The 25,528-nt window shown below is 37.4% G+C and overlaps 1 protein-coding gene across 8 annotated transcripts in view; it reads right to left on the bottom strand.

Moving 5' to 3' along the window:
• The window catches only part of SETDB2 (SET domain bifurcated histone lysine methyltransferase 2), a 93,244-nt gene that overhangs the window by 64,451 nt on the left and 3,265 nt on the right, over positions 1-25,528 (bottom strand). For 3 of the 8 annotated variants that reach the window (XM_084879328.1, XM_084879332.1, XM_084879331.1), the window contains 5 exons: positions 21,231-21,535; positions 13,735-13,860; positions 10,165-10,230; positions 5,913-6,009; positions 1,219-1,782 (listed from right to left, as the gene is read on the bottom strand). In XM_084879328.1, the coding sequence (XP_084735454.1) occupies positions 1,219-1,782; positions 5,913-6,009; positions 10,165-10,230; positions 13,735-13,860; positions 21,231-21,246 (869 nt within the window). In that variant the 5' untranslated portion in view covers positions 21,247-21,535. Of the gene's footprint in view, positions 1-1,218; positions 1,783-5,912; positions 6,010-10,164; positions 10,231-13,734; positions 13,861-21,230; positions 21,591-25,528 lie in introns of those variants that run through there. The other 5 variants (XM_084879330.1, XM_084879329.1, XM_084879333.1 and 2 more) reach the window with 4 other exon arrangements.

Raw genomic sequence — 25,528 nt, 5'->3', positions numbered from 1 at the left:
GGGAATTTAACACGCCACTGGTAGGTCTTCACTGGATAGATCTAGATAAAAAATTAACAAGAAAACAGAGGCCTTAAATGATACACTAGATCAGATGGGTCTAACCGATATTTACAGAACACTTCACCCCAAAGCAACTGATATACATTCTCAAGTGCACATGGAACATCCTCAAAGATATACCACACGTTAGGGCACAAACAAATCTAAACAAATTCAAGAAGATTGATATAATACAAAAACACTTAAATACAGGAGGCTAAATAAGATGTTATTTAGCAATGAATGGGTTACTAATGAGATCAAGCAAGAAATTTAAAACTTTCTGAAAACAAATGAAAATTAACATATAACCACCCAAAACTTATGCGACAGGGCAAAAATAGTCCTGGAGGAAAGTTCATAGCATTACAGGCCTACCTCCTGGCCTGATCCCCCTAACTGCCTATCTGTTCTCCCATCTTGGCCTGATCACCCTAACTGCCTATCTGCTCTCCCTTCCTCTCTGCACCCTTCGGCCCTCCGCTGCAGGCATGCTGAGAGTTTCCGCTGCAGCCTCGCCCCCATCCTGATTGGTTGTTATGTGGCGTCATCCCAATTTGCATAGATAATCACAAAATCATGTATATTACACACCCATAAAACAAAATGATTTCAAAGTCCTAAGATATTAGAACATGTTTTCATTGTTTTAATGGAATGTCAATGTTATGATCGAGAGAGTGCTAATTATAAGCGCCATTATCTTCCTAGAAAATTGCAAAGAAATGATTTGTAAAAATAAAACATAATATATGGTGGTTAAAAGCATGGATTAATATTGTAGCTCTTTAATTTGCTTGCCCTATGATCTTACAATTGGTTTCTCAATTTCCTCATTTCTGACATGAAAATAACATTACTACTTCATGGAGTTTTGTGAGAATTAAATAAGAAAATGTAAAACAATTGTCACAGTGTCTGGCACTGTTACATGGCATTAACTGTAATTGTGATTTTGATACTAGCTTAAAGAAAATACTCACCTTGAGAAAATAATTTTCAAATTACTATAACTGGTAAAGAATTTTCTTTACCATTCCTAGTGAGAAAGTGCATTTTTCCATTTTAGATTCTTAGCCAACAGTTTTAGATAAACAAACTGATAACGTAGCAGGACTTAATAAGTACCCCTAATATTCAGAAGATTTTTTTAAAATGTCAGATTATTCTACTCACATGTCTATGCAGCCCTCAGAACAGTCACATGAATCAGTAAACATGTTGGAAAAGCTGTTTAGATAATACGCTCGTGGCCACATAGTCTTTCTGTACTTAAAGTATGGAAGCTTTCTACTGTCAATTTCATTACAGAAAGAAATGGGCACCAATTCCACTCCATTGCTAATATCAGGAACAGAAACAATTTCTTCTTGCTTTGGGTAATTCCGAGTCAACTGAACATAGGTATTAAACGAAAAGTTATCTGTAAATAAAAAGTTACACTCTGTCTCAAGCAGGTAACGAAAAACTTCCTCCATGTTTCGTAGACTCCTTCCACAAGGGGTTTTATAACTCACGTGGAGTGCTGAAGAATGAGAATTTGTCTTTGCATGTCGTCTTTGGAAGTGGCACGTAATTGGTAGATGCAGAGGGTTTTCTGCCTTGGAGGGTAGTAGCATTTTCATCAGACAGGTACCAGAGCATTCATGACTTTTATAAGATACATTCAAAGATGATTCTTTTTCTCTAAAGTCTGCAGCTTTATTTTCCGGAGGGGTAATTTCCTCATTTTTTATAGATCTGTTTAAAATTAATCACTTATTAGTATCTCAAATTTATAGTACAAATCCCCTTAGAATTCGTAATGGTTAAGGAAAAAAATCCTAAACCTAATCCCTTCATCTGAAAAGATCTCAGTCAAGTTACTTTGAAACAAGACAATCTGTTGGGGAATGATCATATAAAATTAACTGATAATAGAGAGAAGGGGAGGCTCAAAAACAATTTGCCTTTGTCTTTTTATTTTTTTGCCTTTGTCTTTTCTACCTATAACTATCGCTGCTGCCCTCAAGTTGGAAAGACCAGACAAAAATGAAAAGAAACTGAAGTCTGTGACAGTTTAAAAGGGGTCCTAGAATGCTACTTTATTTAAACATATTTAAGATTCTAGACCCAAATAAATTAATCTCAAGACCCAAATAAATTAAATACCAAAAATTTAAATATAAATAAAAAATAGAAAAATACTGCCCTAATTTTTTTTTTTTTTTTTTTTTTTTTTTTTTTTTTTTTTTAAGGGAACCTTCCAGCCCTGGCCGGTTTGGGTCAGCTGTTGAGCTTCGGCCTGCAGACAGAGGAGTTGCCAGTTTGTCCCAGCCCCTGCCAGGGCTCGTGGGGAAGGCAACCAATTGATGTGTCTCACGTTGATGTTTCTCTCTCCCCCCCTTCACTCTCTCCCTTCCCCTCTTTTTTTTAAAAAAAAAAAAAAAAAAAAAAAAAAAGAAAAAAAAGAAAAAATAACCTCAGAGAGGTTATTTTTAAATGAGAGTTTAAAAAAAGAATAATGAAAAAGAAAACAGTCCTGAAAGTACAGAATGGTTAGCTTAATATTGATCCCTAAACAATTCTAAAAGAGAGAATCAGGACATGTGACATTGAAATACTTATGATTTAAAAGCCAACATGGACTGGTTTACAAAAAAAAAAAAAAAAAGTGCAAATAAACCTAATCATACTTTTTTATAAGGGTTGATAAAGTTTGATAATAATATAGAATGCTACAGCAGTGAATCCTGATTTCTCATAGTCTTATGTGTAAGAGACACATAGGCAGGACAATGATAGAGGTAAATAAATTCACAACTGGTTGAACAGTTCTTTATGAAGAGTAATGAAAAGAGGTCTCTAGCAGTGAGCTTCAATAAAGACTAGAAAGCTTACTTAAATATTTGTGCTAGATGAAAAGCTTCCCTGTTTCCCCCAAAATAAGAGTGTCTTACTATATTAATCTTGCTCCCAAAGATGTACTAGGTCTTATTTTCAGGGGATGTCTTATTTTTCCATGAAGAAGAATACGGTACACATTTATTGTTAAATGAAAATAAAGGAAATTTATTACCTGTATACGGTATGATAGTATGGTAGTTGTCAACACAAACCAGACAAACTGTGAATCCTACAATATCGAGAATTTACTCATTTATTCAATGACAATCATGTCATCATCTTCTGGAACATCGTCATTAACAATCCAATTCCTGAATTTCCTGGTGAATTTCTTGTGACTCCATTTCTTTCAGAATCAGTGGACCAAATCTCTCATGTTTAGCCTGGGGGGGGGGGGCTTATTTTCGGGGGATGCCTTATATTTCACTCAGAAGGAAACCTGTAAGTAGGTCTTATTTTCGGAGGATGTCTTATTTTTGGGGAAACATGGTAGTAAGAAAATATAATAGATAAGAGTTTCAAAATTTAAAAGGATTATGATAAGCTGGGATAGGACACTTAAGAATGAAACCCACTCCTGCATTTAAGCTTAAAATATAATTATCTAAATTATCTAGATGGGTTACAGTGTGTCTGGAGGCAATTTATATAATAAGAATCTATTTAGTGATTTTGAGTGACTTAACTTTTTTAAAAGGTAATAAAACTTGAATTCAGCTATTGAAATGGCCAGTTAAAGTGTTTTAAAACTATGAACGTAGCTTTCTCTGAGAGTTTTTGATGAGCCTTTTAGACTCAAACTGCAATGACACCCTACCTAACAAAAGAGTAATATGCAAATTAACCATCACTGCACTACACTCACCAGCCAATCAGAGTGAGTATACAAATTAACCCCAACCAAGATGGCTGCAGCCACAGAGAGCAGTTGAGAGGCTTGGGTTTTCCAGCAATAGAGGAAGCCAAGCTTTCCACACACCCTGGCCGGCCTAGGCCTTCACTCACGGATACAAAGTTTCAATTATAAAAGATAAATCCCAAGAAAAATGGTGGCAGCTACAGAGCTGGAGAGAGCAGGCTAGGGTTGACCCTAGCAACAGAGGAAGCCAAGCTTTCCACTTGCCCTGGCCTGCTTAGGCCTCCACTCTAGGATACAAAGTTTCAATTATAGAAGATAGATGAACCCCAACAGAAATGGCTGCAGCCATGGAGCAAGCAGGAGGCTGGGTTCTGCTCCAAGCTACAAAGTTTCAATTGTAGAAGGTAAATAAATTCCAGAATCCAGGGCCTCTGCTTGGGTCGCTAGGAGGCATGACTGGCCTGCAAATCACCACAGGCTCCTCGTCCAGGCCACCCCACACCCTAAGGGAACCCCCACCCTGATCTGGAACATCCTTCAGGGCAAACCAGCCAGCCCCCACCCATGCACCAGGCCTCTATCCTATCTAATAAAAGAGTAATATGCAGATTGACCATCACTCCAACACACAAGATGGCTGTCCCCATGTGGTCAAAGATCCTGCCCCCATGTGGACACAAGATGGCCACCACAAGATGGCCAGCAGGGGAGGGCAGTTGGGAGGCACCAGGCCTGCAAGGGAGGGCAGTTGAGAGGGACCAGGCCTGCTAGGGAGGGCAGTTGGGGTGATCAACCCTGCAGGGGAGGGCGGTTAGGGGTGACTAGGCTGACAGAGGAAGGAAGTTGGGGGCAAACAAGCTGGCAGGGGAGCAGTTAGGCATCAATCAGGCTGGCATGGGAATGGTTAGGGGGTGATTAGGCCGGCAGGCAGAAGTGGTTAGGGGCAATCAGGAAGGCAGGTAGGCGAGCAGTTGGGAGCCAGCAGTCCTGGATTGTGAGAGGGATGTCCGGCTGCCTGTTTAGGCCTGATCCCACTGGGGGTCCCAGATTGGAGAAGGTACAGGCTGGACTGAGGGACACCTTCCCATCCTATGCACAAATTTCGTGCACTGGGCCTCTAGTATCTAATATTTGTAAATGCAAATCATATACAACAGTGTTAATATACACCTTTCATAAACACTGGAAAAAAAAGAATTCTGTAAGGATAACTTTTTTTGTTACTTTACTATGTAGCTGAAGGGCAATCAACTTAATAACTTACTTTCTAAAGACACTTCTTCGTTTTTTGAAATTCTGTTCCCTACAAAATATTTTCAGAAACTTTCCTTTAACTAGTACTTGAAAGTTTTAACACAGGCATTACCTACTAAAAATAAAGACTAAATGTCAGAGTGTCAGATTTCTTGATGAATTCTACTAAGGAATTCTGCTGAGGAATCTATACTGAAATTAGTGGTTAAAGAAGAAAAGGTCAGCCCAGCTGGTGTGGTTCAGTGGTGGAGCATCAACCCATGCAACAAGAAATTGCCAGTTTGATTCCTAGTTGAGGGCTTGATCCCCAGTGGAGGCCATGCAGGAGGCAGCTGATCAGTGTTTCTCTCTCATCAATGTTTTTTTTCTCCTCTCTCTGCCTCTTCCTTCTTCTAAAAGTCAATAAAAACATTTTAAATAAAGATCAGAAAAATTTAGCTTATTCTTATAAAATTTCTGATACTAATTTAGCGTTATTATGCATTTTAAAACCTGAACAGATACTGAAAGAAATACTTTTGACCCTTTTCAATACTCCACTTTAACAAAAATAATCCAGGAAAAACAAATTTCCGGTTAAAAAAACAAAAACCAATTTGGTAGATTTCAATATAATAATATACAAAGACATCCTAAGCTAAATTTTATTAAAAGACTTGATTATCTAAGGATATTAAAAGTAAATAACCTATGAAGGGACTCATGAAATTTTATCCTACTTAAAATGCTAAAATTTACAACTTTTAATGCTTTTAGTAGGAATCTTTTTAATATATTCTATCTACTCTTCTGTAAAATGAGTAGCAAGAGTAAATCTCTTTCTGGGAGCAACACTATTAACAACAAAATTAAATTAAACAGATATACATACAGAACTGTACAGTCTTTTGAAACAAAATCTTCATATGAGGTAGATGGCAATGAAGCTGATTTGTTTTCCTGTTCATTCTCTGTCAAAGATTTATCATCTACATAAAAATAAAAATAAAAACATGAATAACAAGTATACCGATTTAAAAATCATTCACAATAATATCTAAGTAATATCTTTATTAACTAGAGATATAGGGAGCCTTTAAATCTGCAGACATATTAAGGTATCAAGATTGAGCCAAAAAGTTAAGTGTCAATATTTTTAAAAACAAGAAAATAAAATAGGATGAAATAAAAGATAGGATAAAAGAGATTTCTAATGCAGAAAACTCTAGTTTGAACTTTATCTGAATTTTAATCAACCTACTTCTGCTTGTATTGTATAGAAAAATAACATAAGGCTTTATAAAAATGTTACAAATAAAGAAAGCCTATATGTATCTTTTCTTTTCTCATTGTTTTACTATTATCTATTTTATAGGGGGAATTGAATAGGATATTTGGGTACCTATTTTTGTCTTTCCATTCATCTTTTTCTCTTCATCTCTCCTATATCTTTCTACACTTAATTATATAAAGTACTCATACAACTCAACAAGACAAACAACCCAAACAAAAATGAGCAGAAGACCTAAACAGGCACTTATTTCTCCAAGAAGGACATACAAATGGCCAAGAGATACATGAAAAAATGCTCAATGTCACTAATCATGAGATGCAAATTAAAACAACAATGAGGTACCACCTCACATCTGCCAGAATGACTACCATTAACAAATCAACAAACAAGTACTGGTGAGGATGTGGAGAAAGGGAACCCTTAGTACACTGCTGGTGGAAATGTAGACTGGTAGAGCCACTATAAAATAGTGTGTGAGTTTCTTCAAAAAATTAAATATGGAACTGCTGTTTGACCCAGTGATCCCACTTCTAGGAATATAACCTAAGAAGCTGGAAACGCCAATTAGAAAAGAATATATGCACCCCTATGTTCATAACAAATTTATTTATAAAATCTAAGTTATGGAAATTGCTCAAGTGCCCATTAGTAGATGAATGGATAAAAATATAGTGGTACATTTACACAATGGAATATTAAGCAGCTGTAAAAAAAAAGAGGGATCGCTTACCCTTTGAGACAGCATGGAGGGACCTAGAGAGCATTACGCTAAGTGAAATAAGTCAGTCAGTCAAAGACAAGTTTCACATGATCTCACTTACATGTGAAATCTAATGAACAAAGTAAATTGACAAATAAAATAGATCCAAAGACATGGAAGCATGAAACAGACTAAGGAGCCTTAGAGGGAAGGGAGAAATCAACCAAAGAGATTATATACATATATGCATAACCCATGGACACAGACAATAGTGGGGTGAAGGCCTGGGGAGGGGTCAGGAGTGGGGAGGAGGGTAGTCAATAGGGAAAAGGAATGGGGACACCTGTAACAATAAAGATAAATTTTTAAAAAATTTTAAATGTCAATTATATAACTCCCCATTTACTTAAAAACAGTGCTCTACCACTGGCAAACACATACTTTTATATTAATAAGTTTATTTTTATTAAGTTCATTATAACTCAGATAAACTACTAAAAATATTAAATGACAATATTCAGCATCTCTATAGACAAAATTACTACTTTTAAAGAACCAAAACAAAAACTCAACTTACTTTTTTTTAAATTAATCCCCACCCAAGAATATGCTATTTTTAAAAACTGATTTTAGAGATTGAGGAAGAGACAGAGTGGGAGGAAGGAAAGCAGACAGGGAGAGAGGAGGAGAGAGAGAGAGAGAGAGAAAGAGAGAGAGAGAGAGGGGGGGGGAGGAAGGGAGGGAGGGAGAGAGGGAGAGGGACAGGGAGGGAGAGAGAGAGAGAAACATCCATCGGTTGCCTCCATACACAACCTGACCAGGGACTGAACCCACAATCTAGGTATGCACCCTGACCAGGAATGGAACCCACAAACTTTTGGTATATGAAACGACACCAACTGAGCCACCAGGGCCACTTACTTTCTTTTAATGGGAAATAAATTGTCTCCGAAATAAAAAAAATAATGTTTAACCCTTTGCACTCCGCTGTCCCCTCTCAGGGGACATCAGAATTCTAGCATATCACTCGGATGTCCCCTCTCAGGGGACATTGCAGTTTATTAGTGATTACGGGGAATTGAGTTAATTCAACGCACGTTTCGCAAAGTAGCGTCAAGTAGCTGGTAGCCAATGTCCAGAATGGTTCGGAGTGCAAAGGGTCTAAACATCTCCGGTATTTAGAAGCTTTTCTTCAAAATTATTGTAATCCTTTAAGGGTGTGCTGATTCCAAGTGCACCTGAAGGATACTGCAAAAGGCTGTTTTCATATAGAATCTACTAGTTGGGAGGGGGTGTCCCTCAGCCCTGCCTGCATCCTCTCTAATCTGGGACCCCTCGAAGAATGTCCTACTGCCGGTTTACAGGGATCGGGCCTAAATGGGTAATGAAAATCCGGGACTGCTGGCTCCTAAGTACTCACCTGCCTGCCTGATTGCCCCTAACCACTCTTGCCTGCCGACCTGCTCACCCCCAACTGCCCCCCCTCCGCCAGTTCTGCTTGCTCCCAAATGCCTGCCAGCCTGATCACCCCCAACTGCCTCCCGTGCCAGTGTGCTTGCCCCCAACTGCCCCCCCTGCTGGCCTGCTCACTTCAAACGCCTCCCCCCCCCCCCGCCTGATTATCTCCAACTGACCGGCACTTAGGTCTGCTTGCCCTCAACTGGCTCCCCTGCTGGTCTTACCCCCAATGGCCCTGCCCCCCACCAGCCTGATCACTCACAACTGCCATCCCACCCTGACCTGATCACCCACAACTTCCCTCCCCTCTTGGTCTCTAGCTGCCTCTACCTCGGCCCTGCCATCATAGCTTTGTCCAGAAGAATGCCCAGAAGGTCTCCCAGTCTAATTAGCATATTACCCTTTTATTAGCATAGATTATTAGTATAATCTATAGATAGAGGCCTGGTGCATGGGTGGGGGCCGACTGGTTTGCCCTGAAGGGTGTCCCAGATCAGGGTGGGGGTTCCCTTGGGATGTGGGGGAGCCTGGGCAAGGGGCCTGTGGTGGTTTGCAGACTGGCGACACCCCCATGAGGTGAGGGTACCCGCTGGGGGTGCGTGGCCAGCCTGGGTGAGGGGCTGAGTGCCATTTTCAAGCTGGCCACACCCCATTCAGGGTGGAGGTTCCCACTGGGGGTTTGTGGCCAGCCTGGGTAAGGAGCTGATGGATGTTTGCAGGCTGGCCAAGCCCATCGGGGACTCTTACTACATTGGGGGGAGGGGGGGCGTGGGGGCCCTAGCCTGGGTAAGGGGCTGAGGGCCATTGTCAGGCTGGCCACACCCCCATCAGGGTGGAGGTTCCTGCTGGGGTGGTGGCCAGCCAGGGTGAGATGCTGATCTTTGTTGGGTTAATTTGTATACTCACCCTGATTGGCTGGTGGGCACAGCGGAGGTACAGTCAATTTGCATGTTTCTCTTTTGTGTAGATTATTATAAAAATATGTTAGCTACTAAAATTGAGAATACTTTTGAGCCACAAAAGATTTCTTTAAAATATACTGATGATGCTGGGTTATATTTTCAGAGATTTAAAACCTTAAGGCTCCAAATTACAGCAGTTAAAATTATAATTTACTGATAATATTTAATAGTAATTCACATCTAATAAATGTGCTTCCCCAACACTTTAGCAAATCAGGAACAGACTAAGATTTATAGTATATAAATAGGATATATTTTTATATATTTATAAGATAGTGATTCTAATAAAGTGACTTTTAATATTTCTTTCTCTAATCCTGGTATATTATTTTTGATTAGCTATAACATAAATTTGTTTATAGTCTTCAAGACTGACAGTCTAATAATAATCTAGGAATTAAAAACTTTCCCACCTATTTACCTATACCAGAATATTCCTTCCTAGTAGTTTTCTTCACACAAAGCTGGTTTTTGGTGGTTTGGAGTCTTAAAATTTTATTTGCCTTTCTTATATTTTCTTTTATGAAGAAGAGATACATTTGTTCATGCCTTCCCTAGGAGGCTTTGTAGAGTGTGCATTTCCTTTATCTGGGTGGGTAGGAATTTTCATTTAATAGAGAAACAAAACCGATTTATATAGTTTAGTTAGCCTGACATAATTAGGTGGGCCTGTTTCAGGTCAAGAAAAAAAACAGAGAATACTCTAGATTGGGATTAAAAATGTACATACCTTTTATCAATGTTAAATTGTTATTTATAGTTGCTTCATTCACTAGAATCATTGCTTGAACGTACTCTGTTAAGGAAAGGAAAAAAGAATGAAAGCTATCAGCAGCAGCATCACCTTTATTCAAGGTCCCAGCTACTGTGCTAAACAATTTACATATTTTATCTCATTTAATCTTCACAACTCCTTAGGTTCTTACAAGTATCTGTACTAGAAAGAAAGAAACTGAAGTTTAGAGGTTAAGCTATTTATTTTAGGTTATTTAGCTAGGAAGTGGTATTGGATTCAAATCTAGGTATATCAGTCATAAAGGAATGGGGCTGGAATATGAACCAGTAGTTTTATTGCTAGCTTTACCAAGTGGCCAGATAAGTTTCTATTTAATGAGTACAAAAAAAAAGTTTTACATAAATGTTAAAGACACGCTTTACAATTAAATATCCATTGCATTTTGTAGTTATTTACTACATTCTTACAAGCTAATATCTTTTTAAAGTATGATACTTTGTAACACACTGTGTAATATGAAGCAAGAATTCTCGTGATCTGTCCGCAATGTGTTAAAATTTTTCATTTTAACAGTACTATTTTTTTGACAAGCACATAGTAAATTAATGTTATAAGAACACCCAAAAGTATTCAGAATAGTCTGAGGAAAATAGTCTGGGGAAAATTTGCTTGAAAATCGTATGTCCTGACGGAATGTGGAGGTTTCCACATCAAAGTCTTTTGTACTACAACCAACCAGAGATGAAGAAAAATAAATAAAAAACAAAAGCCTTGGATGACTGAATGAGTGTCTATGTAGAATGCATGTTTTGCTTTCAGAAGACTAGTAAGGCAAGTTCTGCTTAAAGGAGGCAAAATACAGTCACATATATATATAAACTAGTTGTCACTGATGATGGAATAATGGGTAATTTTTGTTTTTTGCTACATATACCAAATATACAATAAGCAGATATTATTTCTGCAATATGCACGTCCCAAAGAAAAGTTAAAAAGAGAAAACAAAAAAGGGGAGTAGGGAGTAATAACAGGTATCTTGAGATAATGACATAAATGCAGTAGCTATTATCTATAATAAAAACATAATATTCTAATTAGACTGGACAGCCAAATGACCTGGACGTCATTCCAGACATACTTCCAGACGAAGCCACTGCAGCGGAGGCTGAGGCAGAGGTGGTTAGGGGCGATCAGGCAGGCAGGCGATCAGAAGCCAGCAGTCCCAGAACTGGCAGTCAGAGATCCCCTAAGGGGTCCCTGATTGTGTGAGGGTGCAGGTTAGGCTGAAGAACCCCTCCCCCACCCCAGGCACGAATTTAGTGCACTGGACCTCTAGTTTAAAATAAGCATCTTCCGAGGAATCCAAGATGGATGCCCAGGTAAAGACCTAGCTGCAGCCGCGCACAACAATTTCAATAAAATATAACTAAAATATAAAATGGACATTACCCAGAACTACAGGAAAGTCAACTGACTAGAAATTCTACAACGAGAAGCAAGGAGAAAACCAGAAGGAAGCGAGGAGGAGCTGTAAAAGCCTAAGGTACGGAGACATGCGGCGCGCGCGGAGAGGACGGAGCCGGAGAGGAGGGAGGCTGAGTGCCTGGCTGGCGTTCCCTAGCAGGAAGGAGATAAAAGCTCCGACTGTGCTGGGCCCCAGTTCTGACTGCTCTGAACCCCAGTTCTAGGCCAGACCCCAGGGACCCAGGCTCACACAGAGGGAGCTGGGCTGTAAGGCGGAACCCTGGGGGAGCGGCGAAAGGAGGTCCCGGAGGCGCGCACATTGCCCGCAGAGAAGGGACGGTTGGCTGTGCCGTGGAATTGCCCTGGCGGGAAGGAGACAGGAGCTCCAGACTGCTCTGAATGCCACCTCCAATCCCACTTTCAACTGAACTGAACCCCAATACCGGGCTCATTGGGGGAAAGCCTAGACTGTTTGGTAGCAGGCGAAAATCGAGGGCACCTTTCTCTCAGAGACGCTTGCAACGAGTACTGAAGGATCCTGAGACCCAGGAGCCGCATAGGGAGGGCACAGGGCGGGGCTGACGGAAGCCAAGGCTGTAGGCTCCACCCTGAAACCCCGCCCCATCTGTAGCTGCGAAATGCGACAACGAAACAGATCACAAACGAAAGAAATGGAGGACAAAAAGCGACTGGATATAGAGTTCAAATCTACGCTTATAAGGTTTTTCAAGAATTTCCTAGAAAAGATGGATAAGACCTATGAGGATATGAAAAGAGATCAACTAGAATTAATAAGGAGTCAACAAGAAATGATAAGGGATCAACAAGAAATAAAGAATACATTGTCTGAAATAAAAAATATTATACAGAGTCCTAAAAACAGAATGGAAGATCGCAAGAATCAAGTCAAAGATTTGGAACATAAAGAGCCAGAAGACACTCCTCCACAGAAGCTAGAAGGCAAGAGAATCCAGAAAATTGAAGATAATGTAAGAAACCTCTGGGACAACTTCAAGCAAACCAACATCAGAATTATGGGGGTCGCAGAAGATGAGAGAGAGCAAGATATCGAAAACATACTGAAAGAAATAGTGACAGAAAACTTCCCCCACCTGGTGAAAGAATTAGACTTACAAGTCCAGGAAGCGCACAGAACTCCAAACAAAAGGAATCCAAAGAGGACCACACCAAGACACATCATAATTAAAATTCCAAGAGCAAAAGACAAAGAGAGAATATTAAAAGCAGCAAGAGCAAAGCAGGTAGTTACCTATAAAGGAGCACCTATACGACTGTCAGCTGACTTCTCAACAGAAACCATGCAGGCCAGTCGGTAATGGCAAGAAATATTCAAGGCGATGAACAGTAAAAACCTACAGTCAAATATAATCTACCCAGCAAAGCTATCACTCAGAATCGAAGGTCAGATAAAGAGCTTCACTAATAAAAAAAAGCTAAAGGAGTTCATCACCACCAAACCAGAATTATATGAATTGCTGAAGGGGGTTCTTCCAGAAGAGAAAGTAAATAAAGATAAAAATTATGAACAACAAATACGTAACTATCAACAAGTGAATCTAAAAACCAAGGAAATTTAAAAAAAAAAAAATCTGATGAACAATATTAACTGTTGAATATAATAGAATCAGAGGTATGGAAGGGGAGTGAACTGATGATTCTCGGGGAAAAGGGGAGAGGGGAATGTGGGAAGAGACTGAACATAAACTGTGCACCTATGGATGAGGACAATGGGGAGTGGGGAAAGGGCAGAGGGTGGGTGGGAACCTGGCGGAGGAGAGCAATGGTGGGGGGGAGGAAGGGGAAGGAACATTTGTAATAATATGAACAATAAAAATTTATTTATTAAAAAAATAAAAAAATAAAATAAGCATCTTCCCCAGTTTTACAAAATAGCCATGATATGGTAAAAAAGCAAGTTTTTATAGAAGCAGACATACTAAAAAGTAAATAGAACTGATGTTACGTTCTTAAAAACAGAAATAATTTGATTTTTAAAATAAACTACTGGAAATAGAATCATACTGTATGCCAACAGGTAACATTAAGTATTAAATGTACTAAGTTTTTATTGCTTCATACCTTTATTTGTGGCAGACCCATTTTTGATCTTCTGCTTCAGTGACTGCAGCACATTTTGCACTTGCTCAAATATGATATCCACTTTTCCATCATCCTCCAGTTCCATCCAGAAAGTTTTTGCATCCCCTAAGTATAAATCAGTGAGTAGTCTAAGTCCTCAATAGAAATAAATTGTAGCCCTGATTAGATAGCTCAGTTCATTAGAGTAGTGTCCCAATATGTCAAGATTGTAAGTTCAAACCCCAGTCAGGGCACATACATGTTATCAACTAACAAATGTATAAGTGAAACAATAAATTGATGTTTCTCTCTCTCCCTCAAATTTATAAATTAAAAAAAAAATTAAATAGACTGTAATGCCCTGGCTTGTTTGGCTCAGTGGATAGATCATCAGCCTGCGGACTGAAGGGTCCCGGATTCTATTCCAGTCAATGGCACATGCCCAGGTTGCAGGCTCAATCCCCAGGAGGTGGCCGATCAATGATTATCTCTCATCATTCATGTTTCTGTCTCTCTCTCTACTTTTCCCTGCCTCTCTGAAATCAATAAAAATATATTAATAGACTGTAATTTTCCCATGGCATATGTTACAAACAGTCTGTTTGGTTTATAAATAAAATCAAGTCTTAATTATCTTTCACATTCTTTGAGGAAGATGATTTTGGTAATTGTTTCTTAACAAAAAACTAGATACAAGGAATATGATCTAGTATGTCATTTGTTTCTACTAACTTAAATATGCTGATAACTTTAGTGACACTATTTCTTGACTGGAAAACAAAAGGAATAACTTCATTCAAGGGTGGTAGTGGACATTCACAGACACATTAATTTAAAAACTTTAAGGAATATAACATCCACTGAGTATAAAGGTGTATGGTTTCATAATAAAACATCTCAACAATTGTTAAAATAATTAAATGCCCAACAATAATGCTTTTTAAGCCGAAACCGGTTTGGCTCAGTGGATAGAGCGTTGGCCTGTGGACTGAAGGGTCCCGAGTTTGATTCCGGTCAAGGACATGTACCTAGGTTGCGGGCACGGCCCCAGTAGGGGACGTGCAAGAGGCAGCTGATCAATGACTCTCTCTCATCGATGTTTCTAACTCTCTATCTCTCTCCCTTCCTCTCTGTAAAAAATCAATAAAATATATATATATTTAAAAATAATGCTTTTTAAAATGACTTTTATAATCGAGCTGGTGTTGCTCAGTGTTTGAACATTGAACTATGAACCAGGAGGTTATGGTTCAATTCCTGTTCAGGGCATATGTCAGGTTTTGGGCTTGATCCCCAGCAGGGGGTGAGCAGGAGGCAGCCGATTAATGATTCTCTCTCATCATTGATTTATCTCTCCCTCTCCCTTCTTCTCTGAAAATAAAAAAATTTTAAAAAGATTTCAAAATAAAATACCTTTTATACTACTTTAAAATAATGAAACAAAATGTTTAAAAGTTTTTATAAAGTTATATAGACAATCCAAAATTTCATATGCCCAGCAAACTAACCCCTTAGAAACCTGCTAGAGAAATAATCCTTTCAAAGTTAAAAACAAGAATATGAGAAAGGCAGTTAAAATAAATTGGCAAAAGCAAAATCTCACTTAAAACAGATTTATAAGTTAACGAAAATATCTTAAAATGTATTTATAAAATGTTAAAATTAATTAATGGGGACTTAAGCAAAAGAGGAATAACTGCACTTTAGAAAGGTCACTTGAGAAGCCATGAGGAAAGGATAACTTACAAAAAGCCACATTTTCCTTAACAGAAATTAAATCTAGAACCTGTAAGTTTGGCCATGGAGTGAGACTCTTCATTAGCTTAAGTCTCAGAGTCCTAACTAACTCTTACTGGCAAAGTCACCTTGCCAATAAAAGATGTCTGGCTAATTAGGGCTGCTGCCACACCAGCCTTAGGAGAGGTGCTGTTTCTGTTACCATTTTGCACTGATGTGTACTACCTAAGACTGCCTACCTTTAATTCCTATTGGTACAACTCAGACAATGCTTCAACATAGAAAACAACGTGAAGACAAAAGGGATGAGAAATGGTGTAGAGGCATGCAGGAGACATCACATGGAGGGCCTTGTATACAATGCCATGCAACTTCATTTTTATACAGAAGGCTGCAGAGAGCCACTCAAGAGGTTTAAGCATCTTATAATGTGATTAAATTTGTATATGTCACTCATGTGGCAGAGAAAAGAGGGAAGAGTCAAGAATGATTTCTAAGTTTCTGACTCAGGCAACTATATGTATACTATTGGTATTCATTTAGATAGGGAATTAAGGTAGAGGCACATATCAAAAATTCAAATAGGGTGAGCAAAATGGATACACAGGCTTCAGAGTAAGATCTGGTCCATATGTACAACTTTGGAGTCAATAACACACAACTGCTTGCTGAAGCCAGAGTAGATGATTAAGGAGAACGTGTAGGGAATGAGAAGAGGGTCTTCTGTAGAACATCAACATGTAAGGGATGAGTACAAGAAAAGAAATCATGGAGGAGCAAGGAGGTGGAAGAACAGGAGTGATTAACAGTCTGTGCTTTGGAATTCAGATGTATATGGGTTTGAATCCAGCACTGCCACTTAATTAGGGAGTGTGACTACATCTGTAAAATGGGAATAATGGCATCTACCTCAGAGTTTGATGTACACAGATAAGCACATGACAGCAAGAAATTACTGTATATAATTTAACAGGGAGTATAGTCTTAGACAAAAGCAATTAATCTTTAAGTGTGGAATTTTAGAGACTATTCACTAAGTAGAGAAAATATTTTCTGAAGCAGGGTTTCTCAGAATCCTTAAAATCATTAAGTTTTTCACTGATAGATAACTAACAAAAATCATTGCTTTTAGGCAAAACTATTTGTAAAAGCACTTAACAAACTATTGTTACCATGTTTCTTTTTCATGGATAGGACTCAAACTTCATATTAGGGATTGATCTTTATTGAGGTGGACATTTAAAGGAAGGATTTTGAAAGGTATTTACAAAGAGCTTTCTGTAGCATAATAATCCTCTAGCTTGAGAAAACAAGCAGTGATACTGAAAGACAGCAATCAGGACTTACATGAATTTTTTTCAATGACTATCATTTAAAGCTGTTGGAAATGGCAACACATAATACCAAATTATTCTGACAGGAAGCAGGTACAACAAATTTAAAAAGTAAACAGGATAACACTAGCCAGTTTTGCTCACTGGCAGTGGTCGGCAAACTCATTAGTCAATAAAGCCAAATATCATCAGTACAACGATTGAAATTTCTTTTGAGAGCCAAATTTTTTAAACTTAAACTTCTTCTAACGCCACTTCAAAATAGACTTGCCAGGCCGTGGTATTTTGTGGAAGAGCCACACTCAAGGAGCCAAAGAGACGCATGTGGCTCACGAGCCGCAGTTTGGTGACTATGGGCGTTAGAGCATCAGCCTGAAGACTGAAGGGTCTTGGGTTTGATTCCGGTCAAGGACACATACCTCAGTTGCAGGCTCAATCCCCAGCCCTGGTTGAGGCGCATGCAGAAGGCAACCAATTGTTGTGTCTCTCTGTTTCTCTCCCCACCACCCCCCTTCCTCTATCTCTATAAATCAATAGAAAAATATCTTTGGGTGAGGATTAACAAAGTGAACAGGGTAAATGCTTAGTCTTGGAATAGATTAATAAAAGAGGAAACTGACAATATAAGAAAATAAAGCCAATCAGAAAATACAGAAACTATTTGCTTGCAAAATAAATAAATGTAACTAAGCAATTCGTATTTATTTGTTCTAGGTTTTTAATATATTGTTCCTTACGATATCTTTATTATCTCATACTTCTAGGTTTATTTCTCATATTTCAGTGGCTCTTGTTCCTCACTCTTCTTGATCATTTTTCTTGGTCTTCTAACTACGGAAAATTTAACCACAGTAATATTAAGAAAAGAGGTAACCAACCTCTCTGATAAATGAGATTAAGAGATTCAGTTAATAATATTCAGATAACTTTTTGAACAGAGACTAAATGAGTATCATACAAAGAAACATCTGACTGACTTTTATTTCAACAGCAGACTGTATAGATGGTTACTACAATGTAAACAATTTTAGTTTCTTGCTCCTTTACTTATTTGTACATTGTATGCATGCTGAGGGTTAAAAGTATAAATAAAACAAATATTTCAGTATATGTCGCTAGAAGACAGTAACAAGAAATACAGGAGCAGGTACTTGAATTGAAAATCAAATTAGTATACTAACATTGCTGCTACTTGCCTCCAGAAATGAAGGCTGGTATGGCTCAGTTGGTTGAGCATTGTCCCAAATACTGAGGTTGCTGGTCCATGGTCAAGGCACATGCCCAGGTTTTGATCAGTGACATGCGGAGGTAAAAGATCAATGTTTCTCTCTCTCCCCCCCTCCCCGCCCCCCGCCACCTCCTTCCCTCTTTCCTTCTAAAATCAATAAAAACATACTTTTAAAAAAATCCACAATTATCGAAAGGCTATTAAAATATTCTTCCTTTTTTTAAAATTTCTTGTCTGTGTGAAGCTTCATTTTCTTTACACATTTTAGCCAAAGCAATATATTTGAACAGACTGAATACAATAGATGTGAGAATCTCTCTTCTAGTAAGCCAACTATTAAAAATTTATGGAAGTGAAAAACAATTGTCTAATTTTTGTTTTAAAAATGCTTATTTTTCACAAAAATACAATTCATGTTAACATGTTTGATTATTTTTTAAATGAGCCAATTAACTTTTTTCTTTTAACCTTCACCCAAAGATATGTTTTTTAAATTGATTTTAGAAAAAGGAACGGAGAAACAGAAACTGATGTGAGAGAGAAACATAGATCACTTGTCATCTATATGTGATGTGCTCTGACCTGGGATCTAACTTAGGTATGTGCCCTGACTTAGAATTGAACCCACAACCTTTTTGGTGTATGGGACAATGTTCCAACCAACTGAGCCATCTGGGAAGAATTTGATTAACATTTTGAAACGTCTCGGTTTAAATTTCTAATACAGTAAATATGAACACATAAACAAAAGCTGTTTATTCACATAAACAAAAGCTGTTTGGGATTTTAAATACTTTTAAAAGTATAAAGTAGTCCTGAGAGCAAAAGAAAGTTTAAGAACCACTGTCCTAGATAATGGTCCAGTGAAATCAGTACTATATGTTCCACATACAAATTCATATGTAAAAGGCATTAAAATAATTCTATATAATACTGTAATGGTACATAAATGGCACTATGCATTTGTCAAAACCCAAAGAACTTTAAAGCACAAAGAGTAAATTTTAATGTATGCAAGTTTTAGAATATCATGTAAGAGGTTAGGGATCCCTGGAAGGAAGGAATGTAGACTGTGACAAGAGAATCTAATTGTATTAAAAATGTATAGACAATCTCCCTGAAGAACTGGGTGGAAAAGGTAATGATCTAAATAACTGGAAATAAGTGAAGTCTGTAAACTAAAAGTAATAGTAATTGTGAACAAGCACTGCAGTTTCCCACCTGGAATAAGTTTATGTTTCTGATACTACTATACATAATAGTATACTGGCATACCTTGTTTTATTGTGCTATGCTTTTTTTTCCTTAATATATTTTATTGATTTTTTACAGAGAGGAAGGGAGAGGGATAGAAAGCCAGAAACATCGATGAGAGAGTAACATCGATCAGCTGCCTCCTGCACACCCCTACTGGGGACGTGCCTGCAACCCAGGTACATGCCCTTGACCAGAATCGAACCCAGGACCCCTGAGTCCGCAGGCCAACACTCTATCCATTGACCCAAATCGGTTTCGGCTATTGTGCTATGCTTTATAGTACTTCACAAACGTTGCATTTTATACAAATCAAAGGCAAAATTCTCCACCAGCAAAAATATTACAATTTGCTTTGATATTTTTTTTTTGTGGTAGTCTGGAACTCAATGCCCAATATCTACAAAGTATGCCTGTCTATTGAAATTGAGCAATTACATAAATGGATCAGATGGTCAGAGCCACATTTCTCAATGTTGGAATGGAAGTCTACAGATAAGCAAGGTGTAGGCTGGAATGATCCATATGGTAATGGATTAGAGTTGGACATATCAATATAGTCACATTTAGCTTAATATAGACTAACGTGGTTACATATAGAAATATAGATATGTATATATAGGTTAGTATACACATATATTTCCATGCTCTATCACTGAGAGGGCCTTAAGCAACGGAACCCCAGTAACAAAGAGCATACCTATTACCCATATCTTGGTTTCTAATACAATTTTCCAATGAAAGGAAACAGGGCATATTTAAGAAATGGCTAATTCTAGGACTGGGACAGGAAATATATGTAAGCCTGAGCATCTTCTAATATCATAAAGCAAGGAAATACTAAAAAACAAAGTAAAACAAAACCCACCTACATTAATGGGAGTATGTTAAGGGAACACAGAGCCAACTGAAAGAGCTCCCAATGGCCAATCCTGGGACAATTTAAGTAACAAAATAAAGCAGTACTAGGTTATAACCCAAAGTATAAAATAAGTATCCATTAATATATAAATAAATGATTGAATAAATACAAAGGTGGGGGAAATGAGACAAATCTCCCTTATTTTAGAACAATTCCAAATAATTAATGTAAATATTGTTCTGAAAGAATAGGAGCATAAAATCCCCGTGGATTAACTGTGGGCTGCACATACTGTACTCCTGTCAAAGAGTACAGTAAGGAAAGGAAGACTTTTAAAAAAAGTAATTTTCAATAGAGAAATCATATATACTGTCAGCTAGGTGATCAAACTCAGAATCAATAAGTGAGAAAGCATGTTGATAAATATACCCTTGATATGATGTGGTAAAATGGCATTTTACATCCCACAACCTTATAACCCTACTCATGAGGGGGAAAAACAGTCAACAATTCCAATAGAGGGGCATCCTAAAAAATACCTGGATACAAAATCCTACAAAAGCAAAACCAAAGAAAGTCTGAGGAATGTCACATCTGAGAGGACCCTAAGAAGATATGACAAGTTAATGTAATGGGATATCCTGGATGGGATCCTGGAACAGAAAAAGATGTCAGGTAAAAACTAAGGAAATAGGAATAAACCATGGACTTCAGTTCATAATAATGTGTCCCTTCTGATTCATTAATTATAACAAATTTACCAGCCAAATGTCAGACATTAATCATAGGTAAAACTGGGTGCAGGAAGATGGGAATTCTCTATACTATCTTCTCAACTTTTCTGTAAATCCAAATGTTTTCTAAAAAAATAAATATTTTTAAAGTAACAAAGTACTGACTTAGCATTATAGATACATAATTATAAAGAGTTAAAAATGTTGGCTAAATCAGAATAAACCCTTAATTCCTTTGAATTTAGAAAAGGCAATTACAATTAAACACCTTGAAAATGCCACAATTCGGCTTCATTAAGTAATCTACATACTTTTAAACAAAATTTAACAATGGTTTTTCAACCTACCATTTTTTTCTCCCATCTTTTGGCGTCGTTTATAAACATAAAACTCTTCAAAATTAACTTTATCAAAGGATTGAATTACTTTGATTGGAGAATGTAACTGGAATCCAACTGTGGTCTCTATGAAATTTGCAGTCCTCAGAGAAAATTCATCATTATGCCATTCTAAACCCAGTATTCTTTGATACTTGAATATTCAAATAGAAATTTTGGTTGAAGAAACTTCCAGAAATGACTAGTCCAACATAATGACATGTCCATGAGTCTTCAATTAAATATTTCTAGTTGTATCAGATCACTGACAATACCTTTAGAAAAATATAAACCAACTCCATCATTTGGTTCATAAATGCATAAAACATTCTGTAAAGGAAACAATAAAAAAGTTGCATATTTGTAAAGAATAAACTATGTAAGAAAGTAGAGAATGTCATATAATAGCAGCTTTATCTTTTAAAACACCATGAACTATTATGAAAAGACTATCTATTAACCAGAAAAATGTATAAAATATCAAAATTAGGAAAATTGCAGAGACATTCAGAATTGCCAGTATTTAATATAGTTTTAATTGACATAAATAAACTATCTCCACTTTATAAATTTTATACTTAATAAAAACTTTTAAGATGGGTATAATAGTGCTAACTACCCTCCTCGGGCTGCAATGAGAATAAGACTTAATTACTTGGAATAACCCTGAAACATACAAAGGACAAAATAAATGCTAGCAATAATGATTACTCTTTAAGTAAATATGCTTTAACAACAAGCAGACTGTCAAATTACAGCGGGGAGGGGAGGGAGATTTGGGGGAGATAAAAGATCAACCGAAGGACTTGTATACATGCATATAAGTACAAGCAATGGACATAAAACTCTGGGGAGGGAGGGTATGTATGGGAGGAAGGAGGGCAAAAAAAAAAAAAAATCAATAAAATATATTTTAAAAAAAATAATAATAAAAGTAAATATGCTTTAAAAATAAAATTTGGATTTTAGTATAATTTTTATAATCTTTCATTAAAACGTATTATACAGTTTCCCCTAGTCATTAATATTTTTCTATAACATGACTTTTAAATGTCTATATAATGAAGGTACTTTGATCAGAAATATATTAAAATACACTAGAATTTTTAATAACTAAAATTTAATAAATTATTTAGTACTATAAAAAAAACCTCTATATCGAACATTTACATTGTTTCTATTTTTTCAGTAATAATTAATGCTAGAATCTGCTTTATGCATATCTATGTTTATTTCCTTCCTTAAATATGCAGCTACAGGTGGACTAACAGGTCAAAAATGTATCAGTAATTTTCAGCCTTAAGATATTAATCAGCATATGATAAATTCTTCTCCTAATCTCAAACACATAGAAATGTTAAAATATTTCTAGATATTTAAAAAGATGTAATCATGCTGAGAACAAAAAGGGAATTCTCCATGGACCAAGTCTGTGAGACCTCTCTGGGGAAAGAAAACAGAAGAGAAGCTGTAGAGATAATGCCAACTACTATCATAACATAGGAAAACAAAGAGCAAAATCTCTCAGGGGAGAACAAGCAAGAGTCATCAAACATCTGAGGAAAGCTACACCATGAAAGCCCACAAACAAGCCCACACTTAACAAGCCCACAAACAGATGGACTTAAGTTCAAGAGAATAGAGCATCCTGAAAGTAACTTAAAAATAAATGTTATTTTTAATATCCTCGAAGAGCACAAGAAGGAAACCTCAAGAAATGAGCATATTGCCCTAGCTGGTTTGGCTCAATAGATAGAGCGTCAGCCTGCGTACTGAAGGGTTCCAGGTTCAATTCTGGTCAAGGGCAAATATCCTGGCTGTGGACTCCATCCTCAGTAGGGGGCATGCAGGAGGCAGCCAATCAATGATTCTCTCTCATCATTGATGTTTCTCTCTCTCTCTCTCTCTCTCTCTCTCTCTCTCTCTCTCTCTCTCTCTCTCTCTCTCTTTCCCCCTCTCCCTTTCTCTCTAGGGGAAAAAAAAGAGAGACTATTTTTCCCATTGATTTTAGAGAGTAGAGAGAGAGAGCGGTGGAGGAAAAGAGTGAAAGAGAGAAATATTGATGTGTCTCTGTCACATCAATTGATTGCCTTCCAAACACGACCTAACTGGGGGCAGAGATTGGACCTGCAACCCAGGTAAGTGCCCCTGACTGGGAATAGAACCCATGACCCTTCTTGGTGCCCAGGCCAAAACTCTAACCACTGAACCATGCTGGCCAGGGCGAAATATATACAACTTTAAAAATACCCATTAGGTAAGTTGAATATAAAAAGTTAATTGAAAAATTCAACAGATGACTGAATAATAGACCAGACTCAGATGAAGAGCCATTTAGTAAACTGGAAGATTGAAGAGTGAAACACTCAAACACAGAGCAAATAATAAGATGAGATAAAATAGGGGGAATGATGAGGCAATAAAGACCAAGAATTTCTCAGAACTGTAAAAACACATAAACCCACTAAGGGCTCCTTGAGAACCAATCAGGATAAAATTCTGAATATACACTGCTAAACAAACTGTGGATAAACTTTAGAATATCAAGAATAAAAACATGCCCCGCCGGCGTGCTCAGTGGTTGATCCCCAGGCAAAGGCACATGCCTGGGTTGCAGGCTCAATCTCCAGTAAGGGGCATTGCAAGAGGCAGCCGATCAATGATTCTCTCTCATCATTTAAAAAATAAATAGCTGGAACTGGTTTGGCTCAGTGGATAGAGTTGGCCTGCAGACTGAAAGGTCCCAGGTTCGATTCTGGTCCAGGGCATGTACCTTGGTTGTGGGCACATCCCTGGTGGGAGGTGTGCAGGAGGCAGCTGGTCGATGTTTCACTCTCATCGATGTTTCTAACTCTATTCCTGTCCCTTCTTCCCCTCTCTCTTCCTCTCTGTAAAAAATCAATAAAATATATATTTTTAAATTAAAAATAGATTAAATAAATACGTAAATAATAAATAAAAGAAACTGGTACAACTAAGCAAACTTAAAGCTACCCTCAATTTAAAAAGAGAAATGGAAAAATAAGGAAGATATAAAGAGAAGCATGGTAAATAAGATGACAATAAAAGTCCAAATATGTTAATAATCAAGTGACTGTGTAATTTTATTATTAAAAAGACAGACTCTCAGGTTGGATTCCAAGCATGACCTAGCTATGGTATTTTTATTTTTATTATTTAAAAAAATATATTTTTATTGATTTCAGAGTGGGAGAGATAGAAATGATAAGAATCATTGACTGGCTGCCTCCTGCACACCCCCTACTGGAGATCGATCCTGCAACCTAGGCATATGCCCTCACCAGGTATCAAACCTGACCTTGATTCATAGATGGACGCTGGTTGATGCTGAATAACTGTGCCACACTGGCTAGGCAAGCTGTAGTATTTTCAAATAAAGAGACCCACTTAAATTATACAAAATATCACTGAAAGGTTGAATAGAAGGAATGTGAAAAAAAGACATACCAGCAAATACAAAAAAATACATTATCAAACAAAATAGAATTTAATATGAAACAAAAGAGACAAGGAAACATTTTACACTGACAGAACAATTCACCATGACTATGTAATTGAAATTAATTTAATACAAAGTATGCTCAAGAAGTAAAAATCCCAATTAAAGAGTGAGTATAAAAAAGAAATTTTAAAAACAGTTGAAGATCTAAGCAGAGCTGCATGCCACACATCCCCCTTCTCACTCCCAGCATACTATGTCCATAAAGTTTTACAGATGAGCCGAGACCAGTTTGGCTCAATGGATAGAGAGTCGGCTTGGGGACTAAAGGGTCCCGGGGTTCGATTCTGGTCAAGGGAATGTACCTTGGTTGCGGGCATATCCCCAGTAGGGGGTGTGCAGGAGGCAGCTGATCGATGACTCTCTCTCATCGATGTCTCTAACTCTGTCTCTCTCCCTTCCTCTCTGTCTGGTCGATGTTTCACTCTCATCGATGTTTCTAACTCTATTCCTGTCCCTTCTTCCCCTCTCTCTTCCTCTCTGTAAAAAATCAATAAAATATATATTTTTAAATTAAAAATAGATTAAATAAATATGTAAATAATATCCCCAGTAAATAATAACAAAATCAATAAAAAAAATAAAAAAAAGTTTTACAGATGAATTCCATAAAACTTTCAAGGAACACATACTTTCTATAGTATACAAAAATTCCAGAGCAGAAAAAAATACGGGGAGCCATCAAACATTTTTTAGATTAGTACTAATTATAACCTTGAAACGTAAAAAAAGAACTCAAGGCCAAAAT

Source organism: Pipistrellus hanaki (genome assembly GCF_964339955.1).
Source record: "Pipistrellus hanaki genome assembly, chromosome: 3".
Classification (NCBI taxonomy): Eukaryota; Metazoa; Chordata; class Mammalia; order Chiroptera; family Vespertilionidae; genus Pipistrellus; species Pipistrellus hanaki.
The sequence above is the reverse complement of the archived record's forward strand: the minus strand, read 5'-3'. Positions and strand labels throughout refer to the sequence as shown.